The 15,841-nt window shown below is 61.1% G+C and overlaps 4 protein-coding genes across 6 annotated transcripts; 3 read left to right on the forward strand and 1 right to left on the reverse strand.

Annotated features, from left to right (window-relative positions):
* Positions 1-109: 109 nt before the first annotated feature.
* On the forward strand, positions 110-5,960 carry Rhot2 (ras homolog family member T2). 3 transcript variants are annotated; one of them, XM_048332302.1, is made up of 19 exons: positions 110-226; positions 321-379; positions 518-599; positions 678-721; positions 1,463-1,516; positions 1,863-1,915; positions 1,999-2,107; positions 2,255-2,356; positions 2,462-2,560; positions 2,669-2,777; positions 2,864-2,984; positions 3,327-3,411; positions 3,491-3,633; positions 3,711-3,811; positions 3,886-4,016; positions 4,455-4,535; positions 4,669-4,791; positions 4,874-5,076; positions 5,329-5,581. In XM_048332302.1, the coding sequence occupies exons 1-19, from the start codon at positions 190-192 to the stop codon at positions 5,453-5,455; spliced, it is 1,863 nt and encodes a 620-aa protein (XP_048188259.1). In that variant the 5' UTR covers positions 110-189; the 3' UTR covers positions 5,456-5,581. The 3 variants fall into 3 exon arrangements, with proteins under 3 accessions (XP_048188259.1, XP_048188260.1, XP_048188261.1); XM_048332303.1 differs by lacking the exons at positions 4,455-4,535; positions 4,669-4,791; positions 4,874-5,076 and having other exon boundaries at positions 120-226; positions 3,886-4,020; positions 5,447-5,960; XM_048332304.1 differs by lacking the exons at positions 110-226; positions 321-379; positions 518-599; ... (1 more) ...; positions 1,463-1,516; positions 1,863-1,915 and having other exon boundaries at positions 2,665-2,777.
* A 1,354-nt stretch (positions 5,961-7,314) lies between these two features.
* Rhbdl1 (rhomboid like 1) lies at positions 7,315-10,033 on the forward strand. The gene is made up of 8 exons (XM_048332314.1): positions 7,315-7,492; positions 7,977-8,138; positions 8,346-8,570; positions 8,648-8,796; positions 8,943-9,055; positions 9,127-9,227; positions 9,306-9,366; positions 9,446-10,033. Exons 1-8 carry the CDS (start codon positions 7,454-7,456, stop codon positions 9,715-9,717), a joined length of 1,122 nt encoding a protein of 373 aa, XP_048188271.1. The 5' UTR covers positions 7,315-7,453; the 3' UTR covers positions 9,718-10,033.
* Positions 10,034-11,432: 1,399 nt separating this feature from the next.
* Stub1 (STIP1 homology and U-box containing protein 1) lies at positions 11,433-13,853 on the forward strand. Its single transcript, XM_048332316.1, has 7 exons — positions 11,433-11,692; positions 12,044-12,242; positions 12,328-12,493; positions 12,670-12,757; positions 12,932-12,988; positions 13,078-13,194; positions 13,466-13,853. The coding sequence occupies exons 1-7, from the start codon at positions 11,540-11,542 to the stop codon at positions 13,589-13,591; spliced, it is 906 nt and encodes a 301-aa protein (XP_048188273.1). The 5' UTR covers positions 11,433-11,539; the 3' UTR covers positions 13,592-13,853.
* On the reverse strand, positions 13,842-15,363 carry Jmjd8 (jumonji domain containing 8). The gene is made up of 9 exons (XM_048332317.1): positions 15,237-15,363; positions 15,074-15,169; positions 14,934-14,982; positions 14,768-14,864; positions 14,617-14,685; positions 14,408-14,527; positions 14,260-14,327; positions 14,053-14,187; positions 13,842-13,980 (listed from the first exon to the last, which is right to left on the reverse strand). Exons 1-9 carry the CDS (start codon positions 15,326-15,328, stop codon positions 13,900-13,902), a joined length of 807 nt encoding a protein of 268 aa, XP_048188274.1. The 5' UTR covers positions 15,329-15,363; the 3' UTR covers positions 13,842-13,899.
* Between the last annotated feature and the right edge of the window lie 478 nt (positions 15,364-15,841).

A 15,841-nucleotide genomic window follows, 5' to 3' on the forward strand; every position in this document is an offset into this window, starting at 1 on the left:
GTTCTGCGTGCGCCCATGTGGTGGCGCCGCCGCGCAGCTTGGCCGCTCTGGCCCGGCCGAGCCAGCTCTCTGGTGCGGCCGCAGGGGCGGGGCCGGAAGTGCCGGCTGAGGCACGGAAGTGCGGGCACCGGGAGCGGGCGGGGTCGGGGTCGGGGTCGGAGGGGCGTCACTTTGTTGCGTGCGGCAATCATGAGGCGGGACGTGCGCATCCTGTTGCTGGGCGAGGGTAGGCGCCGGGGCATGGAGGGTGGCGGGAGGGTGGGGTGTCGCGGGGCTCGGTGACCTCGGCTGCCGCCTGACCGCCCATCCCGCCCGCGCAGCCCAGGTGGGGAAGACATCGCTGATCCTGTCGCTGGTGGGCGAAGAGTTCCCCGAAGAGGTGCGGGGGAAGGGGGCCAGAGAGAGGGTTTGAGGGTGGGAGCGGGAGGGGGTGGAAGAGAGCGGGGGAGGCCCTGGCGTGGGTGGACACGGGCCAGGGACGGCGGAGCCGCGGTCAGGCCTTCCCGGCTCCTTGCAGGTCCCGGCCCGCGCCGAGGAGATCACTATCCCCGCCGATGTCACCCCGGAGAAGGTGCCCACGCACATCGTGGATTACTCAGGTAGTGCTCTGTACCTGGGGGGGTCTTCGGGCCCGCGGGGCCTGGCTGCAGCTCGCATGAGCTCTCTCTCTTCCCTAGAAACTGAACAGACGGAGGAGGAGCTCCAGGATGAGATCCACAAGGTGCGATGCCTCTTGTGCGCCTATGGGGTGCTGAGCCGGCGTCGGGGCCGTACATTGACCACCATCTGGGCCTAATCCGCTTCATCCACTGGGAAGCTGAATTAAGGCAATTGACTGGCCTTGACCCTTTGGCTCAGAAGGTTGTTGGGGCTTCCAGGACATTTCCCAGGGATGTGCATGCCCATCACAGCCCTCAAACACCACAGTGCCCTCCACTTCGCTCTGTGAACCAGTCCACACTCCAGGCCCCCAGGCCCCAGTGGGTACTATCTTGACCAAGGGCTTACCTTGTCAGAACCTGTGTGCCTGGACTTGGCCCTAAAGCCTCCATTATGTCCTAGAGGCATCTGTTTCTACTCAGGCCACAGCTGCCCAGGGAAGGCCCCTACCATTGGCACTTTACCTTGATCTCACCACTCTGGGTGCTTGTAGTGAGGTGAAAGTAAGGGTCTGAGACCAAGATGGGGTCCTTAGTACAGCTTGCTGATTCCCGGTATGATTGTGTCTGCCCTGACCACTCTGGCCCTGGGGGCCCACTGACCAGAGCCATGGTACTGAGCCCTTGTATCACTGCATTGGGAGTGGGCAGGGAAGGGGCTTGTCCAGACAAGGGTAGGCATCTCAGGCCTCAGCTGCACTGTGTCCTGCCTGTGAGTACCTGGGACACACTACAGTGCCCTGGGATATACACAATGAATACCCAGCCTTGGCTTACTCTGTGCCTTGCTACTCTTCCTGCAGGCAAATGTGGTGTGTGTGGTGTATGATGTGTCTGAGGAAGCCACCATTGAGAAGGTGAGGAGGAGGGAGCCCTCTCCATCCCAGGGCCCTGCCTGTCTTCAATGCAGACTGGTCCTTAGTGCTGGTGGACCCTCACCCACCTGTGACTGGCCCTTCAGGAAGCCCCAGACCTCTCAGCTGGGGAGGTGAGGAGTCTCCTGGGGCTTCGCCTGCTGTTGGGATCATACAGACAAGGCCCTGCATACCCTCTGTTTTCTCCCTCCAGCTCCATCCCCAGTGGCCACAAGTTTGGTCCTCAGTTTGCCTTGACCTCCCCTTCTCTCCTCCCTGATGGAGGCTCTGTGGGGGACCTGTGGCCTGGTTGGGCAGCCTCCTATCACAGCCAGCCTTTTCTTTTTAGATCCGAACCAAGTGGATCCCACTGGTGAATGGAAGGACTGAGGGGGGGCCCAGGTGAAAAGCAGAGCCTTTGTGGGGATGGAGGAGGTTAGGTCCACCAGCTGGGCCTCCTTTCTGACCGTGGACCTCTCTCCAAGGTTGCCTATTATTCTGGTGGGCAACAAGTCTGACCTGCGACCTGGGAGCACCATGGAGGCCGTGCTGCCCATCATGAGTCAGTTTCCTGAGATAGAGACGTGTGTGGAGGTGAGTGGGCAGGCAGGGAGGAGATTCGAGAGTGGATGGTGCTCTGTCAAGGACAGGAACACGCTACAGTTTCCTGTGGGTTAGGCATGAGGATCATGCCCATGTCTTTCCTGGGTTCCTCCCCATGCTGGTCCCATGTCCTCCTAGTGTTCAGCCAAGCAGCTGAGGAACATCTCAGAGCTGTTCTACTACGCTCAGAAGGCTGTTCTGCACCCCACAGCCCCTCTCTATGACCCAGAAGCCAAGCAGGTGAGCAGTGGGTCATGTTTCCACACTGGCTCCCCTCATGATGCCCATGTGGGGTGGGACAGGGAATGGTGGAGGCTGCCTGGTGCTGAGCTGCCACCCCTGCAGCTGCGGCCCGCGTGCATCCAGGCCCTCACACGCATCTTCAGACTGTCGGACCAGGACCTGGACCATGCACTTAGCGACGAGGAGCTCAATGCCTTCCAGGTGTGCCTGCCCCCGAGGTGCTGCCCTTAGGCGCTGACCACCCTCAATGGTGAGACCTAGTGGTCTGGGGCAGCTGGCTGACCAGAGGCAACTCCCTCTTGGAGGCAGAAGTCTTGCTTCGGCCACCCTCTGGCCCCACAGGCCCTGGAGGACGTGAAGAGGGTGGTGTGCAAGAACGTGGAAGGCGGTGTGCAGGATGACCGGCTGACCCTGGAGGGTGAGGCCAGAGGCGCTGTCCGGGCTCCCGTGTGTGGGTCATGGGCTGATCATGCTGGGTGCCAGCTCTGCTCTGCCCTGCCACAGGTTTCCTCTTCTTGAACACACTGTTCATCCAGCGTGGCCGGCATGAGACCACGTGGACCATCCTGCGGCGTTTTGGTTACAGTGACACGCTTGAGCTGACAGCTGATTATCTCTTCCCGCCGTGAGTGGCAGACAACATGAGGCGTATGGTTGTGGGGCTCACCCTCATAGGCGTCTTCATGGGCATTGTCCTGCTCGGCAGGCCTCTGGGACTGAGCCTCCTAACCTGGGTCTGCCTGCAACCCCCTTCACCTGCAAAGCAATGGGCTGGGTGGTGGGTGGTCGGTGGGCCCACCTAGGGCTCCTATGATTGAGGGACCTCAGCCAGGCCATGCATACTCCAGAGCCAGGGCCCCACTGGCCCTCCTTGCCTGGCCCCCGTGTTGGGATGGGAGGGCTTGACCACACAGGGCCAGCAGAGTGACCACAGGACGTGTGCCAGATGGCTGTGGCGTCTCCACAGGCTCCATGTGCCCCCTGGGTGCAGCACTGAACTCAACCACTGTGGCTACCAGTTTGTGCAGCGGGTGTTTGAGAAACATGACAAGGTAAGTGCTGCGATGCCACCACCCTCACCAGCCACCCACCACTGTCTCCCTGTCACCCATCGTGACTTTGTGCCTGCAGGACCGGGATGGTGCCCTTTCACCTGTGGAGCTACAGAGCCTCTACAGTGTATTCCCCATGGCCCCCTGGGTCCCTGAGCTCCCACATACTGTCCGTACGGAGGCTGGCCGGCTGCCCTTGCATGGGTACCTCTGCCAGTGGACGTAAGCATACCCCACACCTCCCTCCCACGCCCGTCATCCTCGCCACCCTCCACATTGTGCATCCTCCCCCTCCCCAGCCTGGTGACCTACCTGGATGTCCAGAGCTGTCTGGCACACCTTGGCTACCTGGGCTACCCCACCCTCTGTGAGCAGGACTCCCAGGCTCAGGCCATCACAGGTGGGCACTCACCCTCACAGGCCTTGGGTTACCACCCCTTCTTGAAGACGCCTCACCTCAGTTCATTCTTACAGTCACCCGGAGGAAGAGGCTAGACCAGGAGAAGGGGCAGACGCAGCGCAGTGTCCTCATGTGCAAGGTGCTGGGCGCCCGAGGTGTGGGCAAGTCTGCCTTCTTGCAAGCCTTTCTTGGCCACAGCCTGAGTGTGAGCATCTACAGAGCCCCAGCCTCAGCCTGGGGATGTGAGGAGGGAGCAGGGGGGCTCTGTGGGCACGGGGGGGACATGGTGAGGGAGCAGGGGGCTCTGTGGTCATGGGGAGACAGGAGGAGGGAGCAGGGGGCTCTGTGAGCACAGGGGGACCTGAGGGAGCACAGGGGCTCTGTGGGCACAGGGGGATGTGAGGAGGGAACGGGGGGCGCTGGGCACGGGGGGGGAGGGGGACATGAGGGAGCACTGGGGCTTGGCATAGGGGGACATGAGGAGGGAGCATGGGGCTTTGTGGGCACGGGGGAGGGGGGGAAATGAGGCAGGAGCAGGGGGGCTCTGTGGGCATGGCAGGACATGAGGAGGAAGAACAGGGGCTCTGTGGGCATGGGGGTTCTTGAGAGAGCATAGCAGGACCGTCTTCCTCCTTGGTGTTAGGAAGCCAGTGAGTTCTCTGCAGAGCCTCCAGTCCATGTCATTGACACAGTGCAGGTCAACGGGCAGGAGAAGTACCTGATTGTGAGTACTGGAGGTCCATACCCCTGTTCCCAGAGGGCAGACTTTGGGTACCCCATGCTCTCATGCCCCAACAGGGTGGCCCTTGGGGGGGCTCTGCTCCTGGGCATGCCCCTGAGACCACCATGTGTTGCAGCTCTGTGAAGTGAGTACAGACAGCTTGCTGGCCACCTCTCTGGACACCACCTGTGATGTTGCCTGCTTGATGTTTGATGGCAGTGACCTCAGGTCCTTTGCACACTGTGCCACTGTCTACAAGGCAAGGCAGGGCCTGGGCCACGGGGGAGCCCAGCTGTGGTCATTCTGAGGAGCTGGGTCCTCATGCTCCTCTGTCCCGGCAGCACCATTACATGGATGGCCAGACGCCCTGCCTCTTCGTCTCCTCCAAGGCTGACTTGCCTGAAGGTGTTGCCCCACCAGGCCTGTCCCCAGCTGAGTTCTGCCGCAGGCATCGGCTGCCTCCTCCTGCCCTGTTTTCCTGCGCTGGTCCAGCCCAACCCAGCACTGACATCTTCACCAGGCTAGCCACCATGGCCACCTTCCCGTGGGTACCACACCACAACCATGGGCAAGGGTGTGGTCTGCCCACATGGGAGGGCGGTCAGGCAGTGCCTGCCATTGGGTGTGCCAGGGTCAGGATGAACTGGGGCAGCAGGAGGGCTACTTGGCCCAGAAAGTTGGGTACCACCCTGTAGTCTGGCCCAGAAAGCTGGGCACCCCTCTGTAGCCTGGCTTAGGTACTGTGGAGGGGCGTGCATATTCAGACACACACCCTAAGCACCCCTGTCCCCCACAGGCACCTGGTCCACACGGAGTTGCACCCCGCCCCCTTCTGGCTCAAGGGGGTGCTGGTGGCCGTTGGGGCTGCAGTGGCCACGGTCTTCAGCATCTCACTGTACAGGATCCTGGTGAAGAGCCGATGATTTCCCTTGACCCTCCTCCCTGGACCTGGGCCTTTCTCCCTGCAGAGGCCCTGCATTGGCTGTGGGCTTTCCACTTTGTAATGTTGACCACAAGACCTTCAAGGCACTGGTGTGGGGTGCTGTCCTGGGGACTTCTTTTTTGTCTAACTTGTACTTCCAACAAACAGCTGCCTCCAGGCCAGGAACTGTTTCTGTCCTGGCTCCTGTGGGGATGCCCTGTGTGGGAGCCATGGCCGCTGGCCTGGCCTTGCCTTTGGGATATTGTGTGTTGAGGGCTGGGGGTCATAGGTGAGCAAGACCTGTAGACCCCAGACCTGTAATTCTCAGGGCTCCACCTCTCCAAGTTTGTCTGGCCAGGGAGTGAGCAGGGACCACAGGCTGTGCTGAAGGAGGGTCTGGCTAGCTCTGCAGCCTCCATCTGCCCATTTCAGCACCTTGTCCACTTGCACTCACTGCAGAACACTCAAGACTTGGCTTCCCAATTAAACTTCACTTGCCTTCCCTCTGTCACACCTTGGTTTCTGAGGACTGCTTTTCTTGAGTCTAAAATGCCCTTTGGGGGCTGGGAATATGGCCTAGTGGCAAGAGTGCTTGACACGTATACATGAAGCCCTGGGTTCAATTCCCCAGCACCACATATATAGAAAACGGCCAGAAGTGGCACTGTGGCTCAAGTGGCAGAGTGCTAGCCTTGAGCAAAAAGAAGCCAGGGACAGTGCTCAGGCCCTGAGTCCAAGGCCCAGGACCGGCAAAAAATAATAATGATAATAAATAAAATGGCCTTTTGTCTTGGTGTGGGTTGGAAATGACTCCTGGTGCTCTTGTTGTTGCTCCTCCCTCCCTGGGAGGGCCTGGCATCTTCTGCACACACCTGTATCCTGAGGCTGGCTGGAGGTGATGGTTCATTCTCTGGGAAAGCAGCTGCATCCACCGCTTTTGGTCCTCGTGATGCCCTTTAGGACTGGGGTTACCCTAGCACCATCACTCCCTAAGCCTCAGTGCCAGGCCACATGCTTGACTATATATACCAAGAACCTGGGCTTCTCTGGCCCAAAGGGAGGGAGTAGAGTCCTTCCAGCTGGAAGAAAGGCTGGTTTGCATTGGGGCCCCCAGCTAAGCTCATCGTTTAGTCTCCTCCCTCCAGGGCCACTCAGGAGTCCACCAGCACAGCCCCATGGAGGGCCTAGGATTGGACCCTGAAGTCACCCCAAGTAAACTCCCAGTCCCATTTGCCCTTGGTCCACAGATCTTCAGCCCCTTTTGAGGCAGAGTGTGGTGGTATTTCTAGCTGGATATATGCCCCTGTGGTCAGCAGCCAGAGTGGTGGCAGCTGCATCTACAACAGCAGTTTTGAGAGGTCCTTGGGGAGGTTGCCATGGTTACATATGGTCGCTGTCATCTCCAATGCTGGGTCTCCTCCAAGTGGCAGCCCTGCTCTTAGTGGCCTGTATTCTGCCATCTGTGGGTCTGCCCCGGTGCTAGTGGGGCCAGCCATAACACCTCTGGGAGTGGAGGACCCAACTACCCACCTCCACCTCAGGCCCGGTGCTGGAGGATGGGTCAGTTTGAGCAGCCGTCTGGGGTCTTCCCCATCTCTGCTAATGGGGGTCTGGGTTCCTTGCTGAAGGTCCTGCTGGGGCGCACATGGCCGCAGCCGGCCGGGGGTGACGCCTGAGCTGCCAGGTCTTCGAGGAAGCTTCACGGAAGGGTTTTAGGAGCCGCCCCCTGACTGTTTCCCTGCACATCCCCGGGAGCCTCTGCCACCGGGGCGGGGCCTGGGGCTCGGGGCTGAGCGCTCGGGGCGCGTGCAAGGCTGCGCCTGCGCGCGGGGCGGGTGTCTCCGTGACGCGGCTGGAGCCAGGCGCGCTCCGGGCGGAGCTGAGCGGGCGGGCCGGGGCGGAGCGGAGGTCCGCAGAGCAGCCCCTCCCGGCCTCGGCCGACCCCGGCCCCGGCCCGCAGCCCCTCCGGCCTCGGCCGACCGGCCCCCGGCCCGGCTCTATGGACAGGAGCTCTTTGCTGCAGCTCATCCAGGAGCAGGTGTGTGGGGGACCCAGGGGTCGACGCCAGCCCGCGCACGTCCGCGCCCATGCAGGGCTGGGGGTCTGGGGGCGGGGGGCCGGGCTCCCCGACGCCTTCCGGGCTGTGGCCTCGCTGTCTCCTCCGCGCACGACCTTGACCCCAGAAGGGGGCAGCCCGCGCTTGCAGAGGAGCGGGCCAGAGGGAGGGAGGGCGGTGTCCTCACACGTGTGCCCTCCCTTTCCTGAGCAGGCGGGGCGCAGAAGCCTTGGAGAGCCAGTGTGTGTGTGTGTGTTGGGGGTGGTGGTGGTGCTGGTGGTGGACCGAGCCCAGGACCCCTGCAGCTTGCCCTGGCTGGATCTGGAAACAAGCCAGTCCTGGTTGGTGGGAGGGTCCCTGAGGCTACCCTGCTGCGCCTTCCCCTCCATCCCCCGAACCTGGCTCAGCCCTGTGGTCCCAGAGCCCGCCCCTCCTCAGGACATGGCCTGTGGCTCCTCCACTCCAGCAGCTAGACCCTGAAAATACAGGCTTCATCGAGGCAGACACCTTTGCTGGTCTGGTGCATAGCCATGAGCTGCCCCTGGACCCAGCCAAGTTGGACATGCTGGTGGCCCTGGCTCAGAGCAACGACCGGGGCCAGGTCTGCTACCAGGAGCTGGTAGACCTGGTCAGTATCACGGTGTATGGACAGCGAGGGTGGGGTCCAGGTCTGCACAGTACCCTGGCTAGAGCAGGGTGGGCAGGGGCCATTTTGACTGGGAAGGGCTGTGGATCGGGGCAGAGCCTCGGACCCTGGGGCAGCCCATGAGGACAGGGGCACTGCTGGAGTGAGCCATCATCCAGCTCAGACCCCTGCCCCCCCCCCCCCCCCCAGATCAGCAGTAAGCGCTCCAGCAGCTTCAAGCGGGCCATCGCTAATGGACAGCGAGCTCTGCCCCAGGATGGCCTGCTGGACGAGCCGGGCCTGGGCGTCTACAAGCGGTTTGTTCGCTACGTGGCCTATGAGATCCTGCCCTGTGAGGTGGACCGCCGCTGGTACTTCTACCGGCACCGCAGCTGCCCACCCCCTGTGTTCATGGCCTCTGTCACCCTTGCCCAGGTGGGCCTACCCACCCACTTCCCTGGGGGCTTCCCACCTCCTGGGCCTTGACCTGCCCCTAACACTCCTATCCCCAGATCATCGTGTTCCTGTGCTATGGAGCGCGCCTCAACAAGTGGGTGCTACAGACCTACCACCCTGAGTATATGAAGAGCCCCCTGGTGTACCACCCTGGGCACCGTGCTCGGGCCTGGCGCTTCCTCACCTACATGTTCATGCATGTTGGGTGAGTGGGCCCACCCCAGATCCTTGCCCCTAACCTCACCAGGCACAGCCCGGAGCGGGGCTGCAGAGGCCTGAGGTGAGGGTCTGGGAACAGTGGGCCACACAGCTGGTCCCACCCTTCATGCCTGTTTGCCCCATTATGATCAGGCTGGAGCAGCTGGGGTTCAATGCCCTACTACAGCTGATGATTGGTGTGCCCTTGGAGATGGTGCATGGCCTGCTCCGAATCAGCCTGCTCTACTTGGCCGGTGTGCTGGCAGGTGAGATGGGGGAGGCACCCCTGGCCTCCTCAATGGCCAACTGTACCTCACCCTTCCTTTTGCCCACACAGGCTCCCTGACGGTCTCCATCACTGACATGCGGGCCCCCGTGGTGGGGGGCTCTGGCGGGGTCTATGCCTTGTGCTCAGCACACTTGGCCAACGTTGTCATGGTAATGGGGCTACCATGGTGGGATGTGGGAAGGGGCCCACCTGACATGGCTCACCACCTCTCTGCACACTCCCATCAGAACTGGGCTGGGATGAGATGTCCCTACAAGCTGCTGAGGATGGTGCTGGCTCTGGTGTGCAGTGAGTAGGGGGCCAGGTGGGGGGTTTGGGGGGCCCCACCTGTAGACAGGGCACCTCCCACCTGTTGCTCCCTCTGCAGTGAGCTCCGAGGTGGGCCGGGCTGTGTGGCTGCGCTTCTCCCCACCACTGCCCGCCTCGGGCCCACAGCCCAGCTTCATGGCACACCTGGCTGGTGCAGTGGTGGGGGTGAGCATGGGCCTCACCATCCTGCGCAGCTACGAGGAGCGCCTGCAGGACCAGTGCGGCTGGTGGGTGGTGCTGCTGGCCTATGGCACCTTCCTGCTCTTCGCCATTTTCTGGAATATCTTTGCCTACGACCTGCTGGGTGCCCACATTCCCCCACCACCTTGACCTGACCCCCTGGGCCACACGGGCTGAGGTCTGGCATGCAGCGGGCTGGCCAGCAGGTGGGCCTGCATGTCTGCCCTTTGTGAGTGGACACCTCAGGGCAGCTTCTCCCAGCAGGGACAGGTGGGCCCTATGGTCTTTGTAGTTGAAGTCAGGCTTTGCTGCTGCAGCCCTGGCTGCTCCCTCCCAGGTCTTGGGGGGGGGGGGTGCCAGACCACAATGGAGTGGACATCCCTGGAAAGGGCCCCGCAGGAAACCTTTGTCCCCAGGACTTGCAGTCTGAGCCTTTTTGGAGAATGAATAAATATTTTACATGACACTGGCTGTCCTGGGGCTTTGTAGGCTCGTCTCACTGCCCTGCCCACCCACGAGTGCCCCCGCCAGGACAGGACTTCTTCCCCTGGCATACACCTACACATGGTCGGAGGTGCTGAAGCCATTCCATCCAGGCCAGGGGCTCATGTCCATGCAGGAGTTGGGGACACATTGAGAGGCACTGTGGCCTTCCTGGTCTGTCTGAGCACAGCAGGTGTTTGAGCTCAGAGACAGCCTTCCATGTAGCTGGCCTGCTGTCCCCAGAGCCCTGTGGTCTGATGTCTCATGACAGATGAACAAAGCTTGGGAGCAGCTGAGTTCATTCGCCTGGGTTCATTTCTTAGCAGGTCTAGTGTGGCCTTGCTAGGGCTGAGTTCCAGCATCAAGTTTGGACACAGCTTCTGACCAACATCCTAAGCCCATAGTGTTGGCTCCACAAGAAGAGGGATCCACAGGCCTGAGGCATAAACTAGGAGAATTACAGGGACCTTGAGGCCCAGGGGCACTGGTCACTTCACCCTGCCTGGGGTTCTGGATGTCTTCCCAGTCTACTAGCAATTCGAGTGCCTTGGCTCAAGGCTGCAGCATGCTTTTGCACCTAACTGCTACCACAGGTAGAGTTGAGGGTGTCCTGCAGGACCCTGCCCACTGCCTCACTGGACTTGAAGGCTGCCAACTCCGTGCTCCAGCAGTCAGAGCAACTGCAGGCAGTGCTGGGGCAGCTCCTGGATCAATTTTCTGAATCTCCTAAGAGGTGTAGACCGCCTGCCCCTCCCACCCCCCATCTCACCTGAGAGGCTCTGGTGGCCATTGCGGAGCCTACATCCAGCAGGAGACAAAAGGTGGCAGCTAAGCACAGCACTACCAGCCCTGGGTGCTGGCAGCCAGCAACCAGTGGGCAATGGGGGCTGCATGACGCCCCGTGCCAGACAGATTGGGGGCCCGCCCAGCGACAGCCCACACCACCGGGTCAAACAGGAGGGCTCGCCTGTCCCGCCCCCGCCTAGATGCCCTCATTACTGGTCCCTTCCACCCTGCTGCCCAGCCCGTGGCTAGTGTCCCAGCCGCCTCTACTCCCCAGTAGGGAGTCCCACTTTCCCCAGGGGGCCGGGCCCGGTGCTCGTGGCGGGGGCGGGGCCAGAGGTGCGATTGCTCGCGGTATGGCGGGGCTGAGCTTAGGGCCAGAGGTATGACTGCTCGCGGCGGGGCGGGGCCGAATGTGGCAGGGGCGGGGCCAGGCGCGGGACTGCCCGCGGTGGGGCGGGGCCGAGGTCTGGTTCCCCCACGGGGTGGGACCCGCCGAGAGCAGGCCGCGTCCGCGTCACGGCGAAGCGCCCCTGGGCTCTTCGGAGGCGCTGCCCCGCCCGCGCTCACGTGTCTCCCCGCCCCACGCCGGAAGTTCCGGTGGCGGATCGCGGGACCCGGCCGAGCTGATCACGGCGCGGGCTGCGGAAGCACAGCGGCCAGGCGGGGACCCCGGAGTGGATCCCGAGCCGTGCCGCGCGGTGCCATGAAGGGCAAGGAGGAGAAGGAGGGCGGCACGCGGCTGGGCGCCGGCAGCCCCGAGAAGACCCCCAGCGCGCAGGAGCTCAAGGAACAGGGCAACCGGCTCTTCGTGGGCCGCAAGTACCCGGAGGCGGCGGCCTGCTACGGCCGCGCCATCGTGAGTGCGCGGGGCAGGGCCCAGACTCACCGTCCCCGCGGCGTCCCGCGCCAAGGAGACGGTGGCGAGCTTGTTCCACGGGGCCCTGGGGAGTGGCGAGTGGGATGCTTGAGGTCGGCCGGGCTGGGTGCCGCTCGGGGCCTCCAGCCCAAAGCTGGGAAATTTACCTTTACAATACTACCTGGAGTCAGAGGGAGGGCTCAGCCAGAACTTAGGGGCCCTGACAACGGAGAAACCTACTTCATCCATTCCAGCCGCAGGTCCCACCAGGGACATCTGGGGTTGACAGTTTGGTTGGTTAGATGGGCAAGCGGAGCCTACGTCCTCATGCTGCCTGGCCTTGGTCCCCAGACCCGGAACCCCCTGGTGGCTGTGTACTACACCAACCGGGCCCTGTGCTACCTGAAGATGCAGCAGCCTGAACAGGCCCTAGCTGACTGCCGGCGGGCTCTGGAGCTGGATGGGCAATCTGTGAAGGCGCACTTCTTTCTGGGACAATGCCAGCTGGAGATGGAGAGCTACGATGAGGCCATCGCCAATCTGCAGCGAGGTGGGCTAATGAGTGCTTGGGTATGGGACACCTGGGGCCACGAGGATGTACTGGCTGGTGTGACCTGAAGTCTCCACTTCTCCAGCCTACAGCCTGGCCAAGGAGCAGAGGCTCAACTTTGGGGATGACATCCCTAGTGCTTTGCGCATCGCTAAGAAGAAGCGCTGGAACAGCATTGAGGAGCGGCGCATCCACCAGGAGAGCGAACTGCACTCTTACCTCACAAGGCTCATCACAGCAGAGCGTGAAAGGTGGGCCCCTTCCCTGCCAGGCTAACCTCGATCAGGTTGACACAGTCACCAGCACAGGTATTTATTTAAGGCCAACATTGGCACCTAGGAACTTGAGGGGGAATAGGTTTGAGGTAGGGTGGGCTCTTGGTATCTTTTGGTCAGAGCCATCTGACTGGCTCCTGGTCAACCCCCAGGGAGCTGGAAGAGTGTCAGCGGAAACACGAGGGTGAGGAGGACGATAGCCATGTCCGGGCCCAGCAGGCCTGCATCGAGGCCAAGCACGTGAGGGTGCCCCCGGCCTGTGGGTCTGTGTGTGCATGTATGTGTGGCATGAAGGTGTTCCAGCCCATAGTGGATCTGTGGGCCCATGTGTGACACAGGGGTGTCCCAGCTCACGTTGTGTGTCTGTGCAGAGTAGACTTAAGTGGTCCACATGTGGTGCTCAACTCTTTGTAGGACAAATTCATGGCAGACATGGATGAGCTCTTCTCTCAGGTGGATGAGAAGAGAAAGGTAAGCAGCTGTTCCCTGAAGCCTTTCTGTAGCAGGTACTGGCACAGTGTTTCCTTCCTGGTCCCTGACACTGTCCCCATGTGCTACAGAAGCGAGATATCCCTGATTACCTGTGTGGCAAGATCAGCTTTGAGCTGATGCGGGAGCCCTGTATCACACCAAGTGGTATCACCTATGACCGTAAAGACATCGAAGAGCACCTGCAGGTAAGGTCCCATGGGAGCTGGGCGCAGGTGGCTCACACCTGTAATCCTAGCTGGGCAGGAAAGTCACCATGAGACTCTTAACCACTCAAAAACTGGAAGTGGAGCTGTGGCTCAAAGTATAGAGTGCTAGCCTTGAGCAAAAGAGCTCAGGAACAGTGCCCAGGCCCTGACTTCAAGCCCCACAACTGATGAAAGGGGGGGGGGGGAATCCCACGGGAGAGACAAGATGCAGACCTACCTATTGAGCACTCTGACCCTGTTGTCACTGCAGCGTGTGGGCCACTTTGACCCTGTGACCCGGAGCCCTCTGACCCAGGAACAGCTCATCCCCAACTTGGCCATGAAGGAAGTCATCGATGCATTCATCTCTGAGAACGGTTGGGTAGAGGACTACTGAGACCCCCTTTGCCCTGTTGTGCCTCACATCCTGACCCAGGAGGGTGCTGGGACAGAAGTCCCAGTCCTTGTACAAAGTTTGTGTCCCTGGGTTTGTCCCAGTCAGCTCTGCTGGTGGGCTCTGGACTGCTTCCCCTCTCAATATATACCCTTGCTAGGCTTGATCCTCCCATCCCCTTTCTGGGCCAGAAAAGCTGGTGAGGGTGGGTTGGGCTAAGGCTTCTGCTGCTGCCACTGTCCTGTAATAAAATCTGTAAGCACTATGTGGGCACATGCTGGTGTAACAGGTGGGCCAGCTGTCTGCTCTGGCTAACCAAGGAAAGTAGAGATGAAGACACTGGTGTCAAGGTTGAGCGTGGCATGCCACCAGCGGTCAGGGAAATACAGCACCTGGTGGGGAGGGCACAAGGATTAGTTGGAGGCTTTTTGGCCTGGCTCAGCTCCCTCTTGCCACCCGCTCACCTCACCAGCCCGGACTGTGCACTCCAGGGGCTGTGCAAATGGTGCCAGGGCTGGGTATATGTCCTGGAGCCAGGCTAGTGTGGTTTTGTTGGGATGGAACTTGGGTGTTTTCTCAGGTGGGTAGAGGAACCAGCGCTGGAAACAGGAGTATAAGGTCACTCTTCTGTGGTGTGGTTAATAAGCCCTAAGTTCCAACTTTGTACTGACCTTTCGGCCGTAGATCACCTCTGAGAACCCAGGCCCGTGCCAGTGGAAGGGCACCCCAGAACCAGCTCCTGTTGGGTGATGTGGGCAGCTGGTAACCAAACTTAAAATCTCTACTACCCTAGCCAAACATCTGGTCTGGACCACCCACCTGCAATTCCAAAGCTGTAAGCAGGAGTGGTTCCTAGCAGACGAAATGGAGGTGGGGTGTAGTGCCGAAAAAGTGATTCCCACTCGGTGAAGTTGTTGTCCCCAAAGAAGTACAGGGTGTCTGCCAGCAGAGAATACAGAGGAGCAGGGGTCCTAGCACCTGAGGGCTCCTGAGTCCCAAGGTCCCACTGCTGCTCAGGTGTGGCTCACCATTGCCTAGGGAGGCGGGGTTCTGGGGGTGTAGCAGCTGCTTCACATACTCCTGGAAGGGCAGGTCCACTGCGGGAAGGAGACCTGTCAGGAAAGGCTGGTCCTGCCTTCAGGATGCAGGCAGGCAAGCCTCAGAGGTGCGGCAGCTCACCTTTCTGGTAGGAGTATGTGTTGGCAGTGCTCAGCCGAACCACGTTGTCCCCGAATGAGGCCAGCAGTCTTTCACGGGAGCACAAGGCCCGGAACCTCTGCGGAGGTCAGGAGGGGGCTTAGCGGCCCAGCAGCGCTGCTTGCCCGCCATGGGGAGGGGCACTCACCGAATTGTCCGTGGTCCCCTTCAAGATGACCGGCCTCAGGAAGGCGTAGCTGTGAGGGAAGGGGTAGAGTTGCGCCCAGGTTCTATGGGCCGGGCGGCAGGGGGGTGGGAGGGGGGACGGACTGGGACGGGGACACGTACTGCTGCACGAACTCAGCGTTGGTGAGGTCTGCCCGCCTCTCCACGGTACAGCGCTCTTCCTCCGGAGCCAGGGCCGCCCAGGGCCCTTCCCAGCGCCTGCGGGCACACAACAAGTCAGCGCCGCGCCTGCTCGCCCGCCGCCTCCCTGCCGCCTGTTGCTCACCAGCCACCGTCGCCCGCGTCCCCAGCCCCGGGCCAAGCCGGGGCCGCCGGCGCCCACAGAACAAGCACCCAGAGAAGCGCCCTGCACGCCATGAGCTCGCCGCGCAGCACGCCGGGAGCCCTGCTGCCGCCAGCTTGGCCTCTATTGGTCGACTACGCTTGGCCTCTATTGGTCGACTGCTCTGTAGTCGTGACAATTGCTGGGCGTTCACGTGACCCCCGGAAGCCACCGCTCTGGTCCAGCCCTTGGAGGGGGCATTTCCGGAAGGCAGAGCGAAGACAGTCCAGAGTCACAACGGGCAACTGCCGGTTACCCAGGCTGTGCCACCCGCCAGAAGAGCGCGCCCCCGAACGCCTGAGGCAAGAGTTTGGTGACGAGACTTATTTTTATTAAATTTTATTGATAAGGTGATGTACAGAGAGGGTATAGTTACATAAGAAAGCAGTGAGTACATTTCTTGTCATATTTGTTACACCCTCCTTCATTTTTCTTTCCCTTTCCCAGTTCAGACAAGCATATATATATACTATCCAGTGTACCAGAATCATATATAGTGACCACAGGGGGTAACTTTGTTTTATTGGGTTCACAGGTTCTTGCCCTCT

This window comes from Perognathus longimembris, chromosome 23, assembly GCF_023159225.1.
Source record: "Perognathus longimembris pacificus isolate PPM17 chromosome 23, ASM2315922v1, whole genome shotgun sequence".
Classification (NCBI taxonomy): Eukaryota; Metazoa; Chordata; class Mammalia; order Rodentia; family Heteromyidae; genus Perognathus; species Perognathus longimembris.